Genomic DNA, 21,615 nt, shown 5'->3' with positions numbered 1-21,615 from the left:
CTAGCTTCATTTTGTCTCCATCAACGGCAAATATGAAATTATTATATACCTCCAGCGCTGCATCACCCACTACATGTAAAAACACGGACGATTTCTGTTTATTACTTTTATCGTCAGCTCCGATTGCTGATAAATACAACCCTACACGTTGTTTGAATCTCCTCCAATTTTCAGCCACATTACCGGTCAATTGAAGCGTCGCCGGTGGGTGTAAACCTTCCATTTTTCCACTTCGTTAGCTATTCTCTAATGGTAAGCAACGATGTTCTCTTCTGGCTTGCTAATATGTGGAGAGCTGATTTCGCTTACTTGCCACAACTGCTTTCACTGTCCCATCAAGTTGCTAACTTCAGATTTTTTCTCTTTCAGCCACTTCTGACATCATGTTTTGATTTCTTTTTGGGTTCAATAAAGACTCATTTCTGAAAGAGAATGTTGTTTAATCTAAAGTCTTGTTCAAGACTTTCTACAGCTTTTTACAGAACACACTATGCTGTGATGCATCTAGAATGAAACTGAAAGTAAAACTCCTCTGGACTGCTTGTCTCTCACATGACCTTGTGGTCAGGAACAAGTAATCAAAAACACAGACAAATATGCTGTAAGGCATAAGTAATCAAACACAGACAAATATCATCACTATTTGCTGATATCATTACAAAAGTAACCTCCCCCTGACCCTGGAAAGTGCTCTGAGTCAGCGGTAGAGGTTTCTGGCAGGCTTGATGCCGACTTAATTGCTGACATTTTAGACCCACGCATTTTCAAAGCCAATGGGCTGGATTTTGATACTGGAGGCGTGTAGGAGGCGGGACTACAACTTTCGGGGTTGTAGTCCCGCCTCCATCGAGTTGTGGCCAACCCACGCGATTTTCACTTGATTGACCTTGTTGAGCCCACCCAGCGGGCTCAGCAGGCCAATTAATGGCCACCCAGCAACAGGTGACGTCACAGATTGACATTTCATCTGTCAAGAGCTTTTGACAGATGAAATATCAGCGTTTGACAGCTCTTTGAAGCTGTCAAACACTGACAATCTGTACTCCAAGTTAATTCCTTCCTCTCAGGCTGATTTAGAGATCTCTCCAGAACAGAAAGCTGAATGCTGCAACTTTTGATAGCTCGCGGCCATTCTGCTTTCTGTGCCGGTGAGATGAGGGACTCCAGAGACCTGAAGGAAGGAAGGCTGTAAAGGTAAGAAAAGGTAAGTAAAACTTCTTCAAACACTTTACACACACCAAACACACTTACCTCTGCACTCATGCACCCATCACTCAACTGAACACCAGACATCTCGAACCCGCCAAGCCCTTCAGCCCGACGGTCTGCCTCGCTAACTTGGCATGGTTTGGAGCAGTCGGGAATCCCACACTTCAGGAATAAAAATAGGGATTAGGCTAAAAATTAATTGGCACTAATCCCCTTCCTGCCTCGGGGAGGTGGCTCCCAGCACAGGTCGGGTATCCGCCTCCTTTGAAACTGGCATGGAGGGGGGTTGGGTTTGTGCCCCCCACCCCACCGATTTTGAGATTTTAACCCCTCACACGCCTCCAATCCCGCCTTCACGGCCCAATGAAAATCCTGCTCAATGTGTTTACAGACTTATTGGGGTGAAATAATTGGAAAAGTAAATAGAAGAGTGTTAAACGGTTTGCCAGCGCTCGTTTGGCGCTATCACCGAAGACCAATTTCATCACCATCAAAACTAATGCACAGAGGATATTATTAGGGATTGCTTGAGGAATGTTAATAATCATTATTATTCCTTCATAAGCAGTAGCAGTATTTCTAAGATAAATTTATTGCAGTACAGTATTCAAAATTTCCATTTTTTCCACATACCATTACTACACAAAAAGATGCATGAGCAGCCTATTCCTCACCATTTGGTTTTATCATAACCTGTATTGTCTTTCAGCAGTATATTGCAAAGCGATAGAGCTTTTACACAAATTGTTTAACTACGAAGAATGAATATATTCTTACAGTAAAGCGAAGTTTGCAGGTGGAGCATTTCTAACATTAATCACCTCATTCATCCATTCCTAGTATTCACATTAATGGGACTGCGTTGCTTCAACCTATTACAGAACTAAGGCCAGAAATTGTGTATACTGGGGAAGGAGGGCTGTCATTTGGTGCAGTAACCGGGTCTGATCATTGATAAATAATAAGGAAATTGCACTCTGTGGGGCAAGCACTTCTTATGCCTCCTCCAGAGACCCTGCAGAACACTTCAACTATTTAAAAAAATGTGTTTTATGGGATGTGGGCGTTGCTGGCAAGGCCAGCATTTATTGCCCATCCCGAATTGCCCTTGAGAAGGTGGTGGTGAGCCTCAGTGGGATGAATACCTCTGCTGCACGTGTACAGGTGCAGGTACCTGTCCCGATTATGCAATTTACCCTATTCTTGGGATTTGGGAGAGGGCATCAGTGGGTGAAAACCTGGCCTTCCTGCACTATCGTCAAGTCAAACGGCACCATAGCATTTCCAGGCTCTGATCTCAGGTACTTTAAACCAGCACAGATTGATGCTTTATTCTAATATCAGTGCTCTGATTTGAGTCTCCTGGGGCAAAATATGATGATCAACATGTTGGGATAATACGAAGGAAAATCCATTGTATTTTTTCCCACCTCACTACTGCTTCTAAATGCAAGTATCAAAAGGTTCCAATTATTTAGTGGCTGCAGCAGGCTACAGATGCAGATAGTTCTTGAGGTGAAGTAGCAGAATTTACATTTTGCCTATTTTTAATACTCCTGTCTAGGGAAAGTGACCTTTGTATACTGTTCTCACCCTTTTATCCTTACAGTGGTTGTCAACTGTGCAATGTTCCACTGTGGAAATCCAATTGCTGTATCAGTGGAAAAGCAAGGGACCTGCTCCCACATTTACTTCCCGGAAACCCAGCTCCTGGAGTCTGACAGCACATTTATATGGATATATATGATGCTTTCGGTACCGTGGGTGTGGGGATGTTTATACAATAAAATGCAGCCAATTGAGTGAGATGAGCACGTCTCTAAATCAGCAGCCCTCCCGCAAAATAAAAGTGCCAACATTCTTATGCCACTTTTTGTTTCTCAATTAGATATTCACTTAAGCTTCATTCGCATGCATAGTAAATTCTATCAGGTACTGAATATCCAGGTAACAACTAATTATTCATCTGGATCGGAACCCAGCACCAGTGATTTCGCAATAAAGGTGCAAATTACTTTCTCTCTAAATGTGGGGGCTAAAAAAGCAGGTTACCTTCTCTAGGTTAACCCTTTAAAGCTAAGTTGGCTCAGGCTTTAAAATACAAAAGGCCTTATTCTGCTCACTGCCAGAATCACAGATAACTCTGATAGGCAACTCTGTGATCTGCCCCTTTAAATCTGTGAAATCAGGGTTCTGCCCATTGAGTTGTCAATCATAGCGAGCTCCAGCCGACCATTTTCTTTAAGGGACCCACAAATGATTGTCAATCAAAGTTACTATCCTGAGATGAGAGTCTATCCTTTGATGTGGTCCAGGAGGCTCTGAAGTCAAAACGTGGCTAAATCCCCAACCCTGCGAATGGAACAGAATGACACTCTAGACCATCCGGTGTTGCAAGGAGCCATCTTTTCACAACTTCATGAATTGTTTGAGATGCTACATAATGACTCTCTCACTTGATAACAAACATTTTAAGCAAAATGACTATATCATCACTATTGTGCAAGCCTAAATAAACATGCATCTTGAGGAAAATCTAATGGAGCATCTAAATGGTTTCAGGCCACTGGCTTGCTGTTAAAAAAAGATGGTGTGTGTAGCCTTGGGAATTAACCTTGTACACACTAAATCTAGCATTACATTATTATAAGTTAAAAAATCTAACACAGATTCAACATAGGTAAAAATCCAGATCGCCGCAATCGACCTTACACTAAAGGAAAAAAGCTTACATTTATATAGCATTTCATCTCCTCAAGACTCCAGCAGCTCTTCACAGTCAATAAATTACTCGCATTATTGTTAAAACATTTCAATTCGGAAATGTTAAATGAATTCAATGACTGGAAACATTGCCAATTGTTCTACTTAGAAAAGTGGTGCACTGATTCATGCATCAGGTGAGTTTCATTAAGATTGGAACAGATTCAAATTGGAATATAACAAGCAATTAAAAAGTCATCATCCAGCATTATTGAGAGTCCTCTTAAAACATAGTAGTTTACGTAATTACATCACTAAAGCCAGTCCCAGATGACCTGCAGGCAGGAAAAGAGGAACTAATTTTATCTCAAAAACTAGGATGGATTTGCCTTTAGATGATATAAAAACAAGGGTCGAATTGAAAGATGACCATCACTTGGAAATAATGAACACTTTTCTTTTCAATATGCTTACGCACAAGCAGAATCACTAACTTCAGCAGCAGGGCTATAAAATAAGTGAGGCAGCAGTCCTATCTCTGCAGCAACAGAGGTGATGTTCACTTGGTCCTTCAGCTTTCATTGTCATTTTTGCAGCTCATCTATTCCGGTAGGGAATAATGCTTTCATATTGCTCCCCTCTGCACATCTATTCCGGTAGGGAATAATGCTTTCATATTGCTCCCCTCTGCACATCTTTCTGGCATCATGCACGTGCACTGCTATTGTTGTGAATTCACCCCACCGTACAAAGAGGGCAAATTACGCAGCATTGGTTCCTCCAATGTAATACAGAACCGCTCTACATAAAGCAGCTTTGGGACAATTATACTATTCAACAGTAAACTGCAGTCATTTGTTAAAACACAATCATATTCTAAAATGAGCATAAACTTTAATGGGATTTCAAAACAAAGTTGGCAATACTGAAAATGCATTGTGCTATTTCAGTATCTTAGAGTGTCAGTGCTAAAAACACGCAGTTAGTAATAAGACACAAATTTGCTATTTTATACTGTATCTGCTGGTGCTAAACATTCAACATTTGCCCTGTGCTACTAATCATCCCTGGAACTACCTACCAGACTGGACGTCAGAAGCCTGATTGAGGATAACTAACCAAACATGCAATCAGGCTTCAGACTCTATGACCCTGAAATTCCATATGGGTGCTGTCACTCTCTCACTATACCTCCAGTGGGAGACCAGTGGAACCCAGCAAGGGTAACACCACAAGTGGCTGTTTACACCATTTCCCCAGTGGTTCTGATGGTCTTACCCCCCACCACCCCCTGGAGTTATGGCAGGAGACTAGGGAACCCCTGCAGAACATCAGGACTTTCCAGTGTAGTCGGCAGTGCTTGGGGTAAATAGTAGCACAGAGTGAAAGTTGGAAGCTCGGGAGGGCATTAAAAAGGGGGGGGCTTTAGCGGATTTCTCTCCATTAAAAGATTGGATAGGGCACTTTAAAAATTCACCGTCACAACACTTGTACTGCCTGCCCAAATATTGACCCTACAGCAGATGCAATACCTGTTACGGTGTGCAAAGTGCTGCACTATGGGCTTCACCTAGCTCTTCTTAATCATTTTTCTTTTAGTCCAGATATGATGAGTGATGATGATGTTACTGCATCACCAATTGTGTCACTGCACATTGATTTTCAAACCTGGTAAATATCATTTTATCTTAATGATATAACTTTAAGCTAGTATGTTTGCAGACTTTTACAAAACTCTATAGGAAGGAACAGTGTCTCTTTAAGGAAGTTGAGTGGAGAAAGGATGCAGGATGATGGTCATTGAATTAGTCGACAGATTTTAAATTCTCCAACCATGTACTGATCTTAACAAAATTCGTGTCCATCCATCGGATGTTCTCCTCAATTGTTTCAAATGCCTGTTGAACACACCGGAGCTGTGAACCATTATCCTTCAAAGATTCAAAAAATCTTCGGATCTAGAAAAAAGATTAATTGAGATTTTTTCTTTTTTAGTGAAAGGATTAAAATAAAGAAGCTGGTTAACGAACAAATGGTAATCAGCTGCGCTCTGCAAACCACACAGCAAATTCCACTCAAATGCAGCACTAAACTGTATCTCCTCCAAATTCTACAACATCACAAGCAATTAAGTTACATAAGAATATACATTCTATATTTCTGTAACGTTGCTTTTTTTAATTCGTTCATGGAATTTAGGCGTTGCTGGCAAGGCCAGCATTTATTGCCCATTCCTAATTGCCTTTGAGAAGGTGGTGGTGAGCCACCTTCTTGAACCGCTGCAGTCCGTGTGGTCAAGGTACTCCCACAGTGCTGTTAGGGAGGGAGTTCCAGGATTTTGACCCAGCGACGATGAAGGATCGGTGATATATTTCCAAGTCAGGATGGCGTGTGACTTGGAGGGGAACTTGGAGGTGGTGTTCACATGCATCTGCTGCCCTTGTCCTTCTAGGTGGAAGAGGTCGCAGGTTTGGGAGGTGCTGTTGAAGAAGCCTTGGCGAGTTGCTGCAGTGCATTTTATAGTTGGTACACACTGCAGCCACGGTATGCCGGTGATGGAGGGAGTGAATGTTTAAGGTGGTGGACAGGGTGCCAATCAACTGGGCTGCTTTGTCCTGGATGATGTCAAATTTCTTGAGTGTTGTTGGAGCTGCACTCATCCAGGCAAGTGGAGAGTATTTCATCACACTCCTTAATTGTGCCTTGTAGATGGTGGAAAGGTTTTAGGGAGTCAGGAGATGAGACACTCGCCGCAGAATACCTACAGTATTTATATACAGTATTTATGTGGCTGGTCCAGTTAAGTTTCTGGTCAATGGTGACCCCCCCAGGATGTTGATGGTGGGGGATTCGGTGATGGTAATGCCGTTGAATGCCAGACCAGGTAAGGACCGTAGTGAACCAGATGGGTTCCGATAGTTTCGTGATTATGAGTATCCATTACTGATACTAGCTTTTTATTCCAGATTTAGTTAATTAACTGAATTTAAATTCCCCAGCTGCTGAGGTGGGATTTGAACTTATGTCTCTGGATCATTAGTCCAGGCCTCTGGATTACTAGTCCAGTAAGTTAACCACTATGCTACCATTCCCTATAGAGCTTGTGACCTGTTCCAATAGTTACATATTCTTATCAGTTAGAAAATGCACTGCTGCAAGAGAACGGGATAAGAAGAAGGGAGTTCAGGAGAGATAAACAACCAAGTGTCATCAGACTACCTTTGAGTAGGAACCTCGGAGTTCCCCTAGTGGCAGCACAAAGCCTTTAGGACAAAGTGATCATAAATTTGCTTTCTGGTCTATGCTAAGGCAGTAGTAGGAGTGCCCATATTTGGCCTCATAAATCCTGGGCTAGGGAGGAGCAAACCAATAACCTTGCCAGATAGCAGAATGCATATGTGTGTGCGTACATATGTGTGTGTGCGCACGTGCATGTGCATGAGTGAGGGGGAGAGAAAGAAAGAGAGAGAGAGATTGAGATTCTCCTCACATGAAAAATGACCCTAGAGGTGAGGCACTGTCACCCATATGGAACGCTACATCAGCAGGAGTCAGACCTTTAAGAAATTAGAAAAATGGAAAATTAGAAGAAAGGCTATAGACTGTGACAGAAAGACAGTATGGACTTTGCATTACGGGATACAGGTATGTTGCTTTTATATATGAAATAAAAAGTTAGTCTGAGACAACATAGTAAAAAAAAATTAGGTTACCCAACATGATTGTTGCTCTATTTTTATATAGAGTTGCATTTTTGCACTGCAGCAACTCGCCAAGGCTTCTTCGGCAGCACCTCCCAAGCCCATGACCTCTACCACCTAGAAGGGCAAGGGCAGCAGGTGCATGGGAACACCACCACCTCCAAGTTCCCCTCCAAGTCACATCATCCTGACTTGGAATTATATCGCTGATCATTCATCGTCGCTGGGTCAAAATCCTGGAACTCCCTCCCTAGCAGCACTGTGGGGGTACCTTCACCACACGGACTGCAGCGGTTCAAGGCGGCGGCTCACCAATAGGCAATAAATGCTGGCCTTGCCAACAACACCCACATCCCAGGATCGAATATAAAAACTAAAAAAAATTATACAAGACAATATAATTTATAACAGAAGTAACATAACTAGTCATTTTTACTTTTTGACTGGTTACCTACCTCTTCAAGCTTAAGCCTTGTTGAATACTGAGATGTAATACCAGTCACAGTATATGCAATTGAAGGTGATCCAAGTTCAAACCTAAGGATTAAATGAAACAAATAATGATAGCATTCTGTGAAAAGATCGTTTATGACTTACAAAACCCCCAAGAAAGTGCTGCAATGTTTCAAAGCAAACAACAGCACGTCTTTAATCCAACAATCCTTTGTTATTTTATTCAAAAAGAGCAATGTACGAGTGGACTGTCTGTTTCTGTGTTTGATTTTATAATTTCTTCCCCAGTAGAACCCATGCCACTCCACATCCTCCTCCAATCAGGAGAATGGGCCATGGGTTTCAGCTAACATCATTGTGCAAGAGTCAGTTTTAGTTCAACCACTGCTGCTTTTGGTCACCACATGTTTGCCTCTGAATTCTAACCAAAACATTACCACCTCTTCTCTTTTTAAATGCTGGTGGACCCGTTATGTTTCCAGAATTCCTTTGTTTTATTTCCTCAGGATAATCGAGACTGCAGTGCTCGCCACAGATGCAGTCAATGCCATTTGCTATCAGGTAAGGCTATTAAGGGATATGTAGAACTGGGGGGAGGGGAATGGGATTTAAAAGATAATAAAGAACTGCCGTGGTTAACAGAATGGTGGAGCCAAATCTGGGATAGGCACACCTAATTTTGTGGGATAAAATCTTGAAGCTCTGGAACAAAATGGTTTTATTTTCACCTTTTGAAAAAGACAGAGCATTATGGGTGGCTCCATTTAGAGAATAGTGAATAACCAAAACCACCCCCTGTTCTTTATGTGGCTATAATTCTCTTCTCAGTCTCCTTATACATATATAAATGGTTCTCTTCTCTCTAGAATGTGTGTTTTTCTCTTTCCTATCTCTGCGTCTATCACTATGACAAAGTCCCTCTTTATCTCTCTTTGCCACATCCTCACCCATCTTGCCATATATCAGATTTTTTTCCTCCTCGTTACGGAGTTTCTCTTGTTTGAATCAGAAGGTTGTGGATTGATGCTCAGTCCCAAGATGTAAGCACATAATCCAGGCTGACACTTCAGTACAGTGCTGAGGGAGTGCCGCACCGTCAGAGGTGCCGTCTTTCAGATGAGATGTTAAACCGAGGCCCCGTTGGCCCTCTCCGGTGGATGTAAAAGATCCCTGGTACTTTTCAAAGGAGGTCAGGATAGTTCACCCGGTATCCTGACCAACATGTATCCCTCAAACAACATCACTAAAATAGGTTATCTAGTTACTATCTTATTGCTGTTTGTGGGACCTTGCTGTGCACAAATTGGCTGCACGTAATCCTACATCTCAACAGTGACTGCACTGCAAAAGCATTCCATTCACTGAAGTGTTTTGGGATATCGTAGGGTTGTGTAAGGAACTATATAAGTTCTTCCTTTCTTTTCACTTTGTCTGAACTGAAGTCGCTCACTTGCTCTCCCTGGGTGTCTGAACTTCCATCTGTATGTTTATGAAAGAATGGAGATACAGGGACTGATTCTACTGGAGAAGAAAAAGCTAAGAGGAGATTTAATAGAAGTTTTTAAACTCGTGAAGGATCTTGATCAGGTAAAAAGGAACAGACTATTTCCTCTAGTTGGGACGGCACTGAGGAGAGGTCATCAATTAAAAATTGTCACCAAGAGAGTGAAGGGAGAAGTTGGGACAAATTTATATTGAAGGTTGTTGGAGCATGGAATGCTTTGCCACAGGGAGTAGTTGAGGTGGAGACCATTCAATTTTTCAAAATAAAAGTGGACCTCTTGGAGCCCCAAGGTGCACCTGATGCAGATTTCAGATAGGCCTGTAAATGGACGCATAGCACACCTGTTTTGGGTGGGAAGATTGTTTAAATATGCAAATTGCAATTTTGAAGTATAAACAGGCAGATTGTGCCAGGCAGTCGTCTTTAAAGGGACTGCTGGTGGTCACTGCACCCATGGCCCAGTCCTCCTCCGGATTGGCTGCCTCCTGCTTCACTCTCACACACCAGCGCGCTGTAGTGGAGAACCCATTCACTGCCCGCTGCTCACCGGCTACATTCAAATGAGGCTTCATCCTCAAAATGGTTCAGACCTTCCGACACTGGCTTTGGGCACATGGCACAGCCGCTCCGCCGACTTCACGCCCGTTTTGGGCATATGTCTAAAATCACCCCTGTCTGAGTGGCTGTCGCTCCAAGTGCCAAAACTTCTATCTAGCCGTGTGGGCCTGAACTTGTCTCTCCCTATCCCATGTCTGAACTTGTGTCTCCCCCCACTCTCTCTCTCCTCCCCACCCATGTCTGAACTTTCTCATTTTATTTCCCCTCCCTCTTGTCTAATGACCACAAAATGCATGAGATCAATATTTCTTAAGCACCATTAATCTATCCTGGCTTTCCTCATGGTAAGTCATTGTCTGACTTACTTATCTTTGCTGTCTTTTGTGCTCCTAGGTGTGTATTTCTCTCTTCTCTCCTTCCCGTTATTTCCTTACCCCATCTGCTCCTGCCTCCATTTTAACCATCATCTTTCACTTCCCCTCTACCTTTCTTATCCCCTTGACCTTTTCTCCTCGACTCCCTTCCAACCCTTTTCCTATTTTAGGCCCAATCCCCAACAGTGCTCCTCATCTACCTTCGCTGTCTTCCTACCTCTTTCCTCTTTCTTTTCCCTCTCCCCTCATCTCCCATTCTTCTCTCCCTCCCCATTTCCCATTTCCTTGCTCCTTCCTTTTCCTTCTCTCTCCTCTTTACAACCTTCCCACTTCATGGCCTTTTGATACAATACCTCCAGAGTTACTGGCTGCTCTTTGCCCGTTGGAAACTGCCTGCTTAATTTTTAAAGCACGGACAGTGCTTACAATATATCTGCTGACTAACTTTTACTAAAGATACATAGGTGCTACCAGCATTTTAAAACGCAAACAGCTAGTTTCCCTCTAGCAAAGAGCAGCCAACAAGCCCAGGAGCACTGGCGGTCAGAGGCAGGGGACGTTATCGCTATATGTGCTCTGGGGGTAAAAGGATGGGAAATGGGCAGTCACCTGCAGGCCGGGAGCAGCTAAAGGTGGAGACAGATGGCACTGGGGTCAATCAGGCCCAGTAAATTTACTCCAGAATGTCCACCCATGTAAGTGGCTGACTCTTTTTCTATGTTCACTTGTGTAAAGTTGTCTAATGACATGATATTTTCTGTTGTCGGAATTGATGAAGACATAATGTGCATTCTGCATGTTGCCGAATGAGAAGTTACCGTGGAGTTACTGCTTAGACCTGAGCTGCACTAATAATTAGAATAAAAGTAGTTTGTAGAAGATCTTGATCTGCCTACAGAAATTTACACAAGAGAAGGCATTTGTAAAAGCCTGAACTGTAACAGGAGAAGAGGGGAGAAAGTTGGCAAAGGAAGCAGATGCCTTTCTATAGGTTGAGACTTGTCCTGCCAGTTCTCTCCCTGTCCACTCTCCAGCATGGAAGCTTTTCACTGCCACAGAGCTGCTCCATCTAGTGGCCTGGAAAAGAACTGCATCATTCAGTTGCAAGGGAAGGAGAGTTGAGAGGGGTTGCTTTTTGTTCAGAGCATTCCTCTTTAACAGAAGAAAATGATACTTTCATCAAAAATTATTCACCTTTTGCACTGGTTTCCCAGGGTCACAGAGGTCTGGAGCGGTTCAAAGGCCATTTGATGTTTCTGTCCCCAGCTGTTTGCAATAGGGCCCTCCCAGATGCTCCTGTAACTAACCCAACTTTAATGGTCTCGCAAGGAGGCAAAACCCTACTTGGGTCTCCATGGTGGTGATCAAATTAACACCATTTTTATTAAATTAAAAAACTGGTTGCTGAGAGTATCATTTTCTTTTGAGGTGGAGTACTTTGAACAAAAAGGTGCTCCTCAGACTTGCCTTCCTTGTCAAATTGAATGAAATTTAGTCTGTACACAAATGAAATACAGTCACTTTAACATTTTCTTTCTTCTTTTCAATACACATAAAACACTTAACTTGCTAACACTGAATATTTTTTATATATTGTATTGAATATTAACTCAAAAAAGAACTATTAGTTTAAAGCAATCAACAAACGAAGTTGAAAAATGCCTCACATTCTGCGACACAGGAATGTGGTAAAGAGATACCTACATCAAAAGCAATGTACAAAAAGCACCAGTATCTTCAATGCATGCTCCCAACAATTGTTATCTTTTCAATTAAAAAAATTCACAAATACATATATCCACAGAAACATATTTTGTGAATCCATTGTACATTTTGTCTCCACTTTGGGTTTGAGGTGGGCATATTGTTCAAACATTTTAAGCTAGTTTAGCTCACAATATTTCCTTAATGAAACATTCCCATAACTAGTTAGAATTGCTCAGACACAATGGGCCATAGGCCTCTTTCTGTGCTATAAACTTCTATACAGATACTACACATCTCTGTTTAGCTAGTATGGGCTGGTAATTCCCTTTGACACTTTAGATATGCACTGGTTATGCTACAAAGTTCCTGCATTGTATGGAAGGCAGGTGTAGTGGTCTTGAGCATCATAGCACCAACGAGGACCACCACAGCAAGGGAAGATCGAGTTTAATTCCCCATTTTAATCAGTTCCCAATTTGAGTTACATCAACAGGGAGGTGCTGAACAGAGGCTGCAATGTCTCCTAACAAAGAGAATGAAAATATCCTGCTTACACAGTACCTCATGCTTTCTACTGACTGGCCAAAGCAACATTAACAAATTCACCTGTCCTCTCAGCAGCACAGGGCTATATTACATAAATTACATTGAAAAATGAACAGGGAAGAGTTTCCAGACGCTATTCACAAAATGAATGCAAATACTTCCAACTACTCCTAGAAACTTGTATAATAATACTTACTTCTGCACTAGCTTGTCCCAGTTCTTCTTTAAAAATTCCCAAGCAAGATGGTGTCCTGTCGGATTTTTGCTTACCAATAGAACGATATTAGGCAAATCTTGTGTTTTGACAATGTCACCTTGCAAACCTTGTTCCATTAACCTGATTACAAGAGAAGGAATTAAAGACTCCAGTTATCAGAGATACTAACAGGGCTGTATGAAGTGATCGATAACCAAAAGGGTTGAACTCTTAACACGTGTCACCCAGACTGATCAATAGAATGGAGGAGGTTTCTTTGGAAATGAAGAATATACAAGAGAGTGTTTTTAATGCAAAAGTTCTCAGTCTTCAGTCTGTCTTAGTTTAGTTCTAGATGTTTTTAGTCATCTTATTATTACAAGGGCAAGGTCTATATATGGGGTAGATTTAGACTTTTTGTGATAGTGTAAAATGGGTAATAGAAAATCAGCAGCCCGTTTGACATCTCTCCCGATAAAAGGAATTCAATGGAAATAAGAATCAGGGGAGATGTCAAACGGGCTGTCAATTTGCTATCACCTGTTTTACACAATCGCAAAGTTAAACATACCCCTCGGAGTTCTGTTTCTAGTACAAGTAGACGGGTGCCTTTGTAAAATCGGACAGGGCATATCAGACATAGAGGGAGAAAGGTTACAGAAGTGTGTCGCTTAGATGTACAAGTTTCCCGGAGATCAAAGTAGGCGAGATTTAAACCAGCTGGTCCAGATATAGCTACCAGTATTGAAGGTGAATTTACTCAGGCACAGAGTTCCAGGAGGAACAAATAGCGCCTCTACAGACTCCAGTCTGACATCTCAGAAGCCGAACACCAACATCTCAAAAGGAAGGCGAGGCAACCAGTTCATTCACTCCAGCTCATAAGAATGAGGCTGTACAAGTTCTGGAAACATTGTTAACTAACACATACTGGGGGAGAAATTCGGTATCGCCCTGTTTGAGGCGCAATTATCGGCCGGGCGCAAAGTTTAGCGCCTGGCGCTAATTATCGCCTCCGACTGCAAACTTGGCTTCTATCGCCCCTGGAGGTGATTGGAGTGCTAAAATCAGGCGCTACACACCTCTCTTAAGGCGCTAACGCCAAGGAGCGAGGCGCTACCTCACAGCGCTGGCGAAGCTCATGTGATGTCAGTCAGCAATGGAACACAGACACACTGGCGCGGCCAGTTCTTAAAGGGGAGGGTTGATCTTGCTTTCCAGCCACACCCTGCTCATTGCAGCCTTGAATCTCGGCCTGGAGAGACCTGTATATCAAATCTGCTGGAAAGAACAATGGAAAGGCCCAGGGAAAGAGCTCAGAGTGCAGCCCCCATAGTCTCTTCTCAATCGATGCAAGGAAGATCAAATCAAAATGAACCTGCAAAGTGCTGCTCAGTACTCAAAACTCCTTCACACAGCGTTGAATCTCTCCAGAAGTCTCTCTCTCTCAGAATGCGTGGTGCAAAAACGTCGCCGACAATAAAAGGCAGGAAGCGGTTGTCTTTAAGTAGCGCTTCCCCAGTCCCTTCCCGACTGCAAAACATTCCCCTCAACCTGTCGTTGCTAGTAGCAGACGGTAAGGCAGCGGGCGCTGCTCAATATCCGGTCCGGGGCATTGCACGCTCGACTGACTTAACGATCTGTGGGCGCAGGAGATCGTGGCGGTAGTGTTTAGCGCCGCCGCAAAATGTCTGGTCAATTTCGTGAGCGGCGCAAACATCGCCGCGCCCGGGCACTAGTTGATTTGTGCCCCGTTAGCGCCCTCTTAGGGCACAACCGGGAGGCGCAAACCAACTGAATGTTTCCCCCACTATCTTTAATCTATTCAATAGACTGGATATCTAATGCTATTAACTTGTCAGCCATCTAAAGGAGTTTAATCCTAAATAAATCTCACTCATTTATATCCATCTCAGACACTGATTTCAACTGTAAATTTATAATCAGACAATTAATGCTGAATTACTGTGACATAACTGAACTGCCTTTGTAATCTCTGTTATATAATTTGTCAATCAATCGGACCTACTAATTATTTGTATACTTATGTTTAAGTGCTAACTATGATTCTAAAGTTAACAAATAATTGTTAGTTTATGTCTTTGTTGGTCTGACTTAATTGGCAAGACAGGGTTAATACACTCAGTAGCGTGTGTGGATTCTGATGGGAGGTCGCTAGTGTAAATGTTAAATCTGATCTGCTTGGTGCAAGATAGTTTGGTGAGCCAATTTTAGGCCTCATTAACCCCTAGGCATAAATTCCTTGACAAGGAGTTAAGGTGAAACGTTTTAAGCATTCATCTGGTGCCCTCGGTGAATATTCTGGTTAGGGTGCTGATCCCAATGTTCTTACATGACCAAGTCCTAAAGGATTATATTGTTTTCTTGACAAATTTACCAGCTATTTTCTCTCACTTATTTCATTTAATTTACCAGTTTAGTGAATCTCATTCACACTCAGCTGCAATGTTGACAAATACATTGCGTTTCTGGTCGTCTTCTCTTCCCTACATTTTTAATTATTGTCTTCTTACAGTATCACGCTGCTTAACTGTTCGGTGTCTCTATTTTAATTCCATTGTTAGGTTGCTCATTTGCATTTCTATGAGTCAATTAGAGTGAACTTTCCCTTTGAATAGTTAACTTGGAAGAGATAACAGCTAAAACATTTGAAAATGACAAAAAATAGTGGAGAAAGCAAAAGTGAGTGGCAATAGGGGTGAGAGCGAAATTATAGGAGCAGGCATAAGACAATCCAAACCACAAACAGAAGCACACCAGTGTACAGAAGATTTTACAGAATCGTGCTAATTACCATATAAAGTACAGTCTGCAATAGCAATGCTTGTCCAGAGAATTTATGATTTTCACTATACCATGCTACTTTACAGAAGGCCTATTGCACTTAAAGGCAAGCTTAAGTTTCCACCATTTAAGGAAATAACAATATTTCAACTTGGAATATGGTTTACCACTGAAGTTTCTCTGTATTTTTGCTGATTGTTAGGGCAGTCTTAATTTTGCTCTTCTCAGAACTAAAGAGCGAGTGTCTGTACTTCTCAAATAGGAAGTCCCATCCTTCTGTCGTCTGGGCTCCGACTGCAAAGATTGCTAATGCAACATCAGTGGGTAAGCTGTTATACAAAGAGATAAATGTCTGTTTAACAACCTTAACTTCTACTGCAATTCAAACAAAAAGAGAAATGTTGCAAACAATAGAGGTCAGGCAGCATCTGTGGAAGGAACAGAGGAGTTCATGGGGTAAATTTTCACCTTCACTACATGGACTCCATCTGGCGGAGTGGATGGCTCACCGTTACACAACCTGTCCGATTTTCATTCCATTCATTAAATTAGCAGAGGGCATCGGCAGATGTTGTGGATGTAGATGGGCAGGGACTGGATGGTGGGGGCGGGGGGGGGGTGGGTGGGCGGGAGGGGGAAATAGAGCAAAGGTAAGGGGAAATAAGTTCAGTGGGTCAGGAACCAACTTAAATAACTGGTCTACCAGAACAGTTCCATTTGTGTAGTGTATCCTGGGGAGGAATTAGAAGTGGGCTGTGCAGGGTGGGTGAGCCATGGTGTACGAGGCCATGGCGGTGGGGCGGGAGGGGGAAATAAGAGATCTCAAGAGAAGATGATGTCAGTAACAGAGACGGCTTTGTGTTCCGCAGTGGGGTCTTGGTCCAGGAGAGATTCAGCCTCAGCAAGGTAGAGACCATTCCGCCATACAACACTAGTGCTCCAGTTGTCAGTGGTTTTGATAATGATGTCAAGATTGGATTTGAAAGAATGGAATGCTGCAAGTTCAGAGGGAGCTAGATTAGAGTGAGTGGTGAAACTCAAATGGCCGATATCACACTGGCAATTTGAGATAAAAGATCAAAAGAGAGTCAAGGGCCAGGTGGAAAGGTCCAGATGGAATGGGGAGGCTGAAGATAGGAGAAAGGGTCAGATGTGCAGGGGAAAACCTTCTGACCAAAAAAAAGTAGGCACAGAGGCAAAGATGGTGGAAGAGGAGCTCAGCATAAAGTCAAGCTCAGAATTAGTTCAGGTGGGGGCAGAGAGGAATGAAGCAGAGGCCCTTCCTGCAGACAGATTGTTGGGGCTCAGAGTGTCAAATTAATGTGTTATATTTTGGTAATCTAAGTCAAGTCACTCTATTAGAAATATTTCTCAAGATTCCCACATCGCTGTACACGGAGAGCTTTTTCTTAAATACAAAATCAACATCGCTCACACAGTCTTTACAAGAGAAATTGTACAAGTGGAGGGTTTTTCTTTCCCTCCCTTAGGAGGACGTTAGAATGAGGCCTGTGGAATGTTTTAAAATGTTGCCCTCTGCTCACTGCTAATTCCAGGTCACTGCAGTCTCCTTCAGACTGGCAGACAAGCTCAAGCAAGTCCAAACTTCATCTTGGATCATTTTCCTCAATCACTCATGGCTTTTTCATGTTTAATGATGAATTAATTTGGAGTTGCATAGTCCTGCCTCTCTCCCTTCTATATGTTTACGGTTGACAGTGTGAGCAGCCAGCTGCTGACCCATGTCCTGGAGTGCGTTTGCCTGCTCAAAGCTGGCAAAAGAGCAGGCAGCAAAATTGCTGTTATTTAGATTTTATTTTTTATTTGTAAAAATGGGTTACATACCCAAGGATAATGATGGAGGAGACTGGGATGTTGAATTATAGGTATGATTCTGTGAGTATGACTATGCAAGCTGCTGTTTGACTAGTCTATGGAACAGCTCTCCCAACTTTGGTACCAATCCCCAGACTTTAGCGAGGAGGACTTTGCAGGGTCGACTGGACTGGGTGTGCCTTTGTCGTGTCCTGATTTGATACCTAGGCCACAGCAGAGTGGTACATCCGGTTTTATTATCGTTTTACTTCTAGCGGTTTGATACAACTGAGTAGCTTGCTGGGCCATTTCAGAGGGCAGTTAAGAGTCAACCACATTGCTGTGGGACGGGAGGTACATACAGACCAGACCGGGTAAGAATGGTAGGTTTCGTTCCCGAAAAGGACATTAGGGAACCAGCTGGATTTTTACGACAATGCAACAGCTTCATGTCACTTTTACTGGTGCCAGCTTTTTACTTCCAGTTTTTTTTTCTTTTTAAACGGAATACAAATTCTCAACTGTTATGGTTTGATTTTAACTCATGTTCCATGGATTATTAGGCCAGGTCTCTGGATTACTAGTCCAGTGACATAACTGTTGCTATTTTTTATTACAAGTCCATGTTCCTAAAGTACATTAAATACAGCAATTATTCTGGGGGAATGTTATTGCAGTTATTACCAGTCACTACTTAGTACTGACCTCAATGTACCATTTGAATCCTTCCATTTTCTGAAATATTCTTCTGCTTTGTCAACACAGGGCTGGTACTTGCGAACGCAGGCAAATACCAGAAGTGAACTGCGTAGCAACCGTTCAGAAACAGAACCATCATCACTCCATGATTGCTGGTCAATCAGGTTCTTAAATAAATCGACTATGTATGCCTGGAGCAGAACAAGAAGAGAAAGATTTGCATTTAATTGGTGTCTTTCACAACCTCAGGACGTCTCAAAGTGCTTCGCAGCCACTGAAGTGTTTGTGAAGTGTAGTCACTGTTGTAATGTAGCCAATTTGTGCACCGCAAGCTCCCACAAACAGCAATGTGATAATGACCAAATAATCGTTTTTTGTGATGTTGATTGAAGGGTAAATATTGGCCAGGACACTGGGAATCTTTTATGTCCCCGAGAGGATGGACAGGCCTTGGTTTAATGGCTCATCGGAAAGACAACACCTCCCAACAGTGCAGCACTCCCTCAGTACTGCACTGGAGTGTCAGCCTAGATTTTTGTGCTCAAGTCTCTGGAGTGGGACTTGAACCCACAACCTTCTGACTCAGAGGTGAGAGTGCTACCCACGGAGCCATGGCTGACACACTAAAAGAGATGAACAAGAGGATTTTGTTGACCATGTGTGTTCAAGATGGAGGTTATCATTGTTTTTCCACTCGTGGTATTGTGTGCATACAGAGTACTGCTAGACTGTGGACCAAGCACAGCGTAAAGCACCCTCTAGGTCCTGGCTTGAGAGTGCATCCAGTCATGTTACACAGTACCCCTATTGTTTTATTCATTCAAGGGATGTCGACATCGCCGGCAAGGGCAGCATTTATCGCCTGACCCTAATTGCCCTCGAGAACGTAGTAGTGAGCTGCCTTCCTGAATACAACTATGCTTATAAAATAATCCAGGAAAATTGGGTGCAAAGAGCACACTTCCATTTGAGTCTGTCTAAAAGCCACCATTAGCCATTTGGGTTAATAGAGAAAAATCTATTCTTTCCATTTGAATTTGTCTAAACCCACCACATTTGAAGATCTAGGTTTAGGAGTTTAAAACTTGAAAACTACACACCAACAGAGAAGCATTTTCTCAGCAAAAAAATTACAAACATCCCCTGGTTAACATTATCGACACAGTGGAGGTTCTCCCACTAAGGACAGACTTTAAGCATTTCTAGCAACACTTTTAGTAAAGTAATTTGAAATGTATTGGTTGAAGCAGCATTAAGGACATCTCTAAATTAAATTTAACACCGTTCCTTAATCTAAACCTGAAAATCAAGAGTGGGTGGCAGATACTGCTGACTTATATAAAATTAGTGTAGGAGTAATAAGATATTGACACTCTTCTGGAGATATTTTGGAAAGTGGTACAATGGACATAAGCCCGGAACAATTGTCAAACTGCCCATCTGAGAATTTCCCTGAATTATCTAAATACTCCAATAGCCCAGGTGGCATTATTGCAGAGGATACAATTTCCTCCATGTGTTAGGTGCAACAAAACCATAGACATATTCTTTATTCTCACATTTACAATTTTGCTACAAATAGCAAACAGAGGAATTCTTCACCCCTCCGCCAACTAGCTTACATCTGAATCCCGAGTTAAGATGACGGACAGAGGGTTCGATTTTGCCATTGGGGTCGGGCTGGGGTGTGTCAGGTGGTTTTCGTGTCAGGACCCCGACTCCGATGTGAAGTGGGAAAAAAGTGCGATTTTCCCCTAATTGGGCACTTGATTTCCAGCATGTGGGAACCCCTGGCCCAATTAGTCTTTGCATCCTGAAAGTCGCCTCCGATGACGTCATCAGTGCTGCTGGATTTAAGGCCTGCGAGCAGCTTTGTTTCTTCTGGAGACTGGAAATGCTTTGGACATTGTATGAAGGACTTCCTTTACCGACCATGTCCACCAGCAAGCAAAAGTGTGCACCTCGATTTGATGAGCCCTCCCTCCAAGCTCTGGTGCAGGAAGCAAGATCTAATAAGGAGGTGCTCTTCCCTTCCTCAGGGAGAAAAAAGCCACCACAACAGACTAAAGCTGTGTGGCTGCAAGTGGCCCAGGAGGTCAATGCCATCCCTATGTGCCACAGAACCTGGCTGCTGTGCAGGAAGAGGTTTCATGACCTTCTCCGCACAGGAAAAGTGAGTATAACTTTCTCATCACCCTCAATCTCATCCCCATCGCCTCTCCTCACCAGCACTCTGCTTTGCCAACCTCTTCCTCCACATCCCACTTGACACTGACATCTCTGCCCCCTTACCCATTCCCTCTCTTTCTATGGTCACATTCACTTAACTATTCGACCATGCAGCCCTCACACTCCCTATCACTGTGACGCAATGAAAACAACTTACAACACATATGGAGGACCTTTTGTCTCCTTCTAAGCATCTATGTTATGGATTCTCTTCACTCACTCCTTCATTCTCACTCAAACTCCACTGTGTCCCTCATTGCAGGAAAAGAGAGCCCACAATAAGAGGGAAAAAGCAAGGACAGGAGGAGGGCCACCCTCAGTAGCCCAGCTCACCACCTCAGAGGAGGTGGCCCTGGAAATTGCCAGGATCGAGGAGGATTCCCAAGTGGGGGATGGACAGGCGGGCGCATCACAGCAAGCTGGTGACAGAATAGTTTGGCATCTCTCTCATTGACATTGCATGAGTGACTGATAATGATTCTGATGCTCCAACAGATTGACTTATGATCATCTGCACAATTCAATGTGCATGCAACCTTTACCTCACATCTCTAACTCTTTCCTTTACTCCCCCACAGGACCATCGAGAGCCCCCGTCCCTGCTGTCCAGGAGGAAGAACCTGAGCTTCCAGACTCCTCAGAGGAAGCTGCAACCTCTGAGGGCGCTCCATCAGCAGAATAAAGCACACCCTGCACCAGCACAGACACTCGCACCTCAGTGGGATCTTCGGGACATAGAGTAGAGCTGTCACCTGGTGTATCACAGCTCACAAGTGAGCATCAGCAGATGGTGGAGACAGGGACAGCAGTGGAGAGGATGCTCCCAGCTCAGCTCCGCTGCATGTTGACCCTGTGCTTCTGGGTCCATCCAGAAGGAGAGGTGTGCTGGAACTCCAGGAACAGGTGCAGGAGTCTCTAGCAGGTTTTGTCTCCAGGGTCGCTGCGCGTGTGGAGCGAATGGAGGAGTCCATCGTGAACACGAGCAGAGCCTTTGTGGAGGCGTTGGCGCATGAACGCATCACCACAGAAAGGATGGCAACCTCCATGGTAAGGCTGGCTACTGCAGTCACTTGGGTGTAATGTTGTGTTTAATTTTGAAAAGCCATCAGTTGCTTA

General features: G+C 43.2%; 1 protein-coding gene across 7 annotated transcripts in view; it reads right to left on the bottom strand.

Moving 5' to 3' along the window:
- Positions 1–1,780: 1,780 nt before the first annotated feature.
- Positions 1,781–21,615, bottom strand: part of LOC147124508 (endoplasmic reticulum aminopeptidase 1-like) — a 156,650-nt gene continuing 136,815 nt past the window's right edge. For 6 of the 7 annotated variants that reach the window (XM_085988401.1, XM_085988411.1, XM_085988420.1 and 3 more), the window contains 5 exons: positions 18,277–18,461; positions 15,924–16,085; positions 12,952–13,092; positions 8,069–8,150; positions 1,781–5,870 (listed from right to left, as the gene is read on the bottom strand). In XM_085988401.1, the coding sequence (XP_085844527.1) occupies positions 5,718–5,870; positions 8,069–8,150; positions 12,952–13,092; positions 15,924–16,085; positions 18,277–18,461 (723 nt within the window). In that variant the 3' untranslated portion in view covers positions 1,781–5,717. The remainder of the gene's footprint in view (positions 5,871–8,068; positions 8,151–12,951; positions 13,093–15,923; positions 16,086–18,276; positions 18,462–21,615) is intronic. The other variant, XM_085988449.1, reaches the window with a different exon arrangement.

This window comes from Somniosus microcephalus, chromosome 1, assembly GCF_052327205.1.
Source record: "Somniosus microcephalus isolate GS21.2 chromosome 1, FLI_Smic_1.0, whole genome shotgun sequence".
Taxonomy (NCBI): domain Eukaryota; kingdom Metazoa; phylum Chordata; class Chondrichthyes; order Squaliformes; family Somniosidae; genus Somniosus; species Somniosus microcephalus.
The sequence above is the reverse complement of the archived record's forward strand: the minus strand, read 5'-3'. Positions and strand labels throughout refer to the sequence as shown.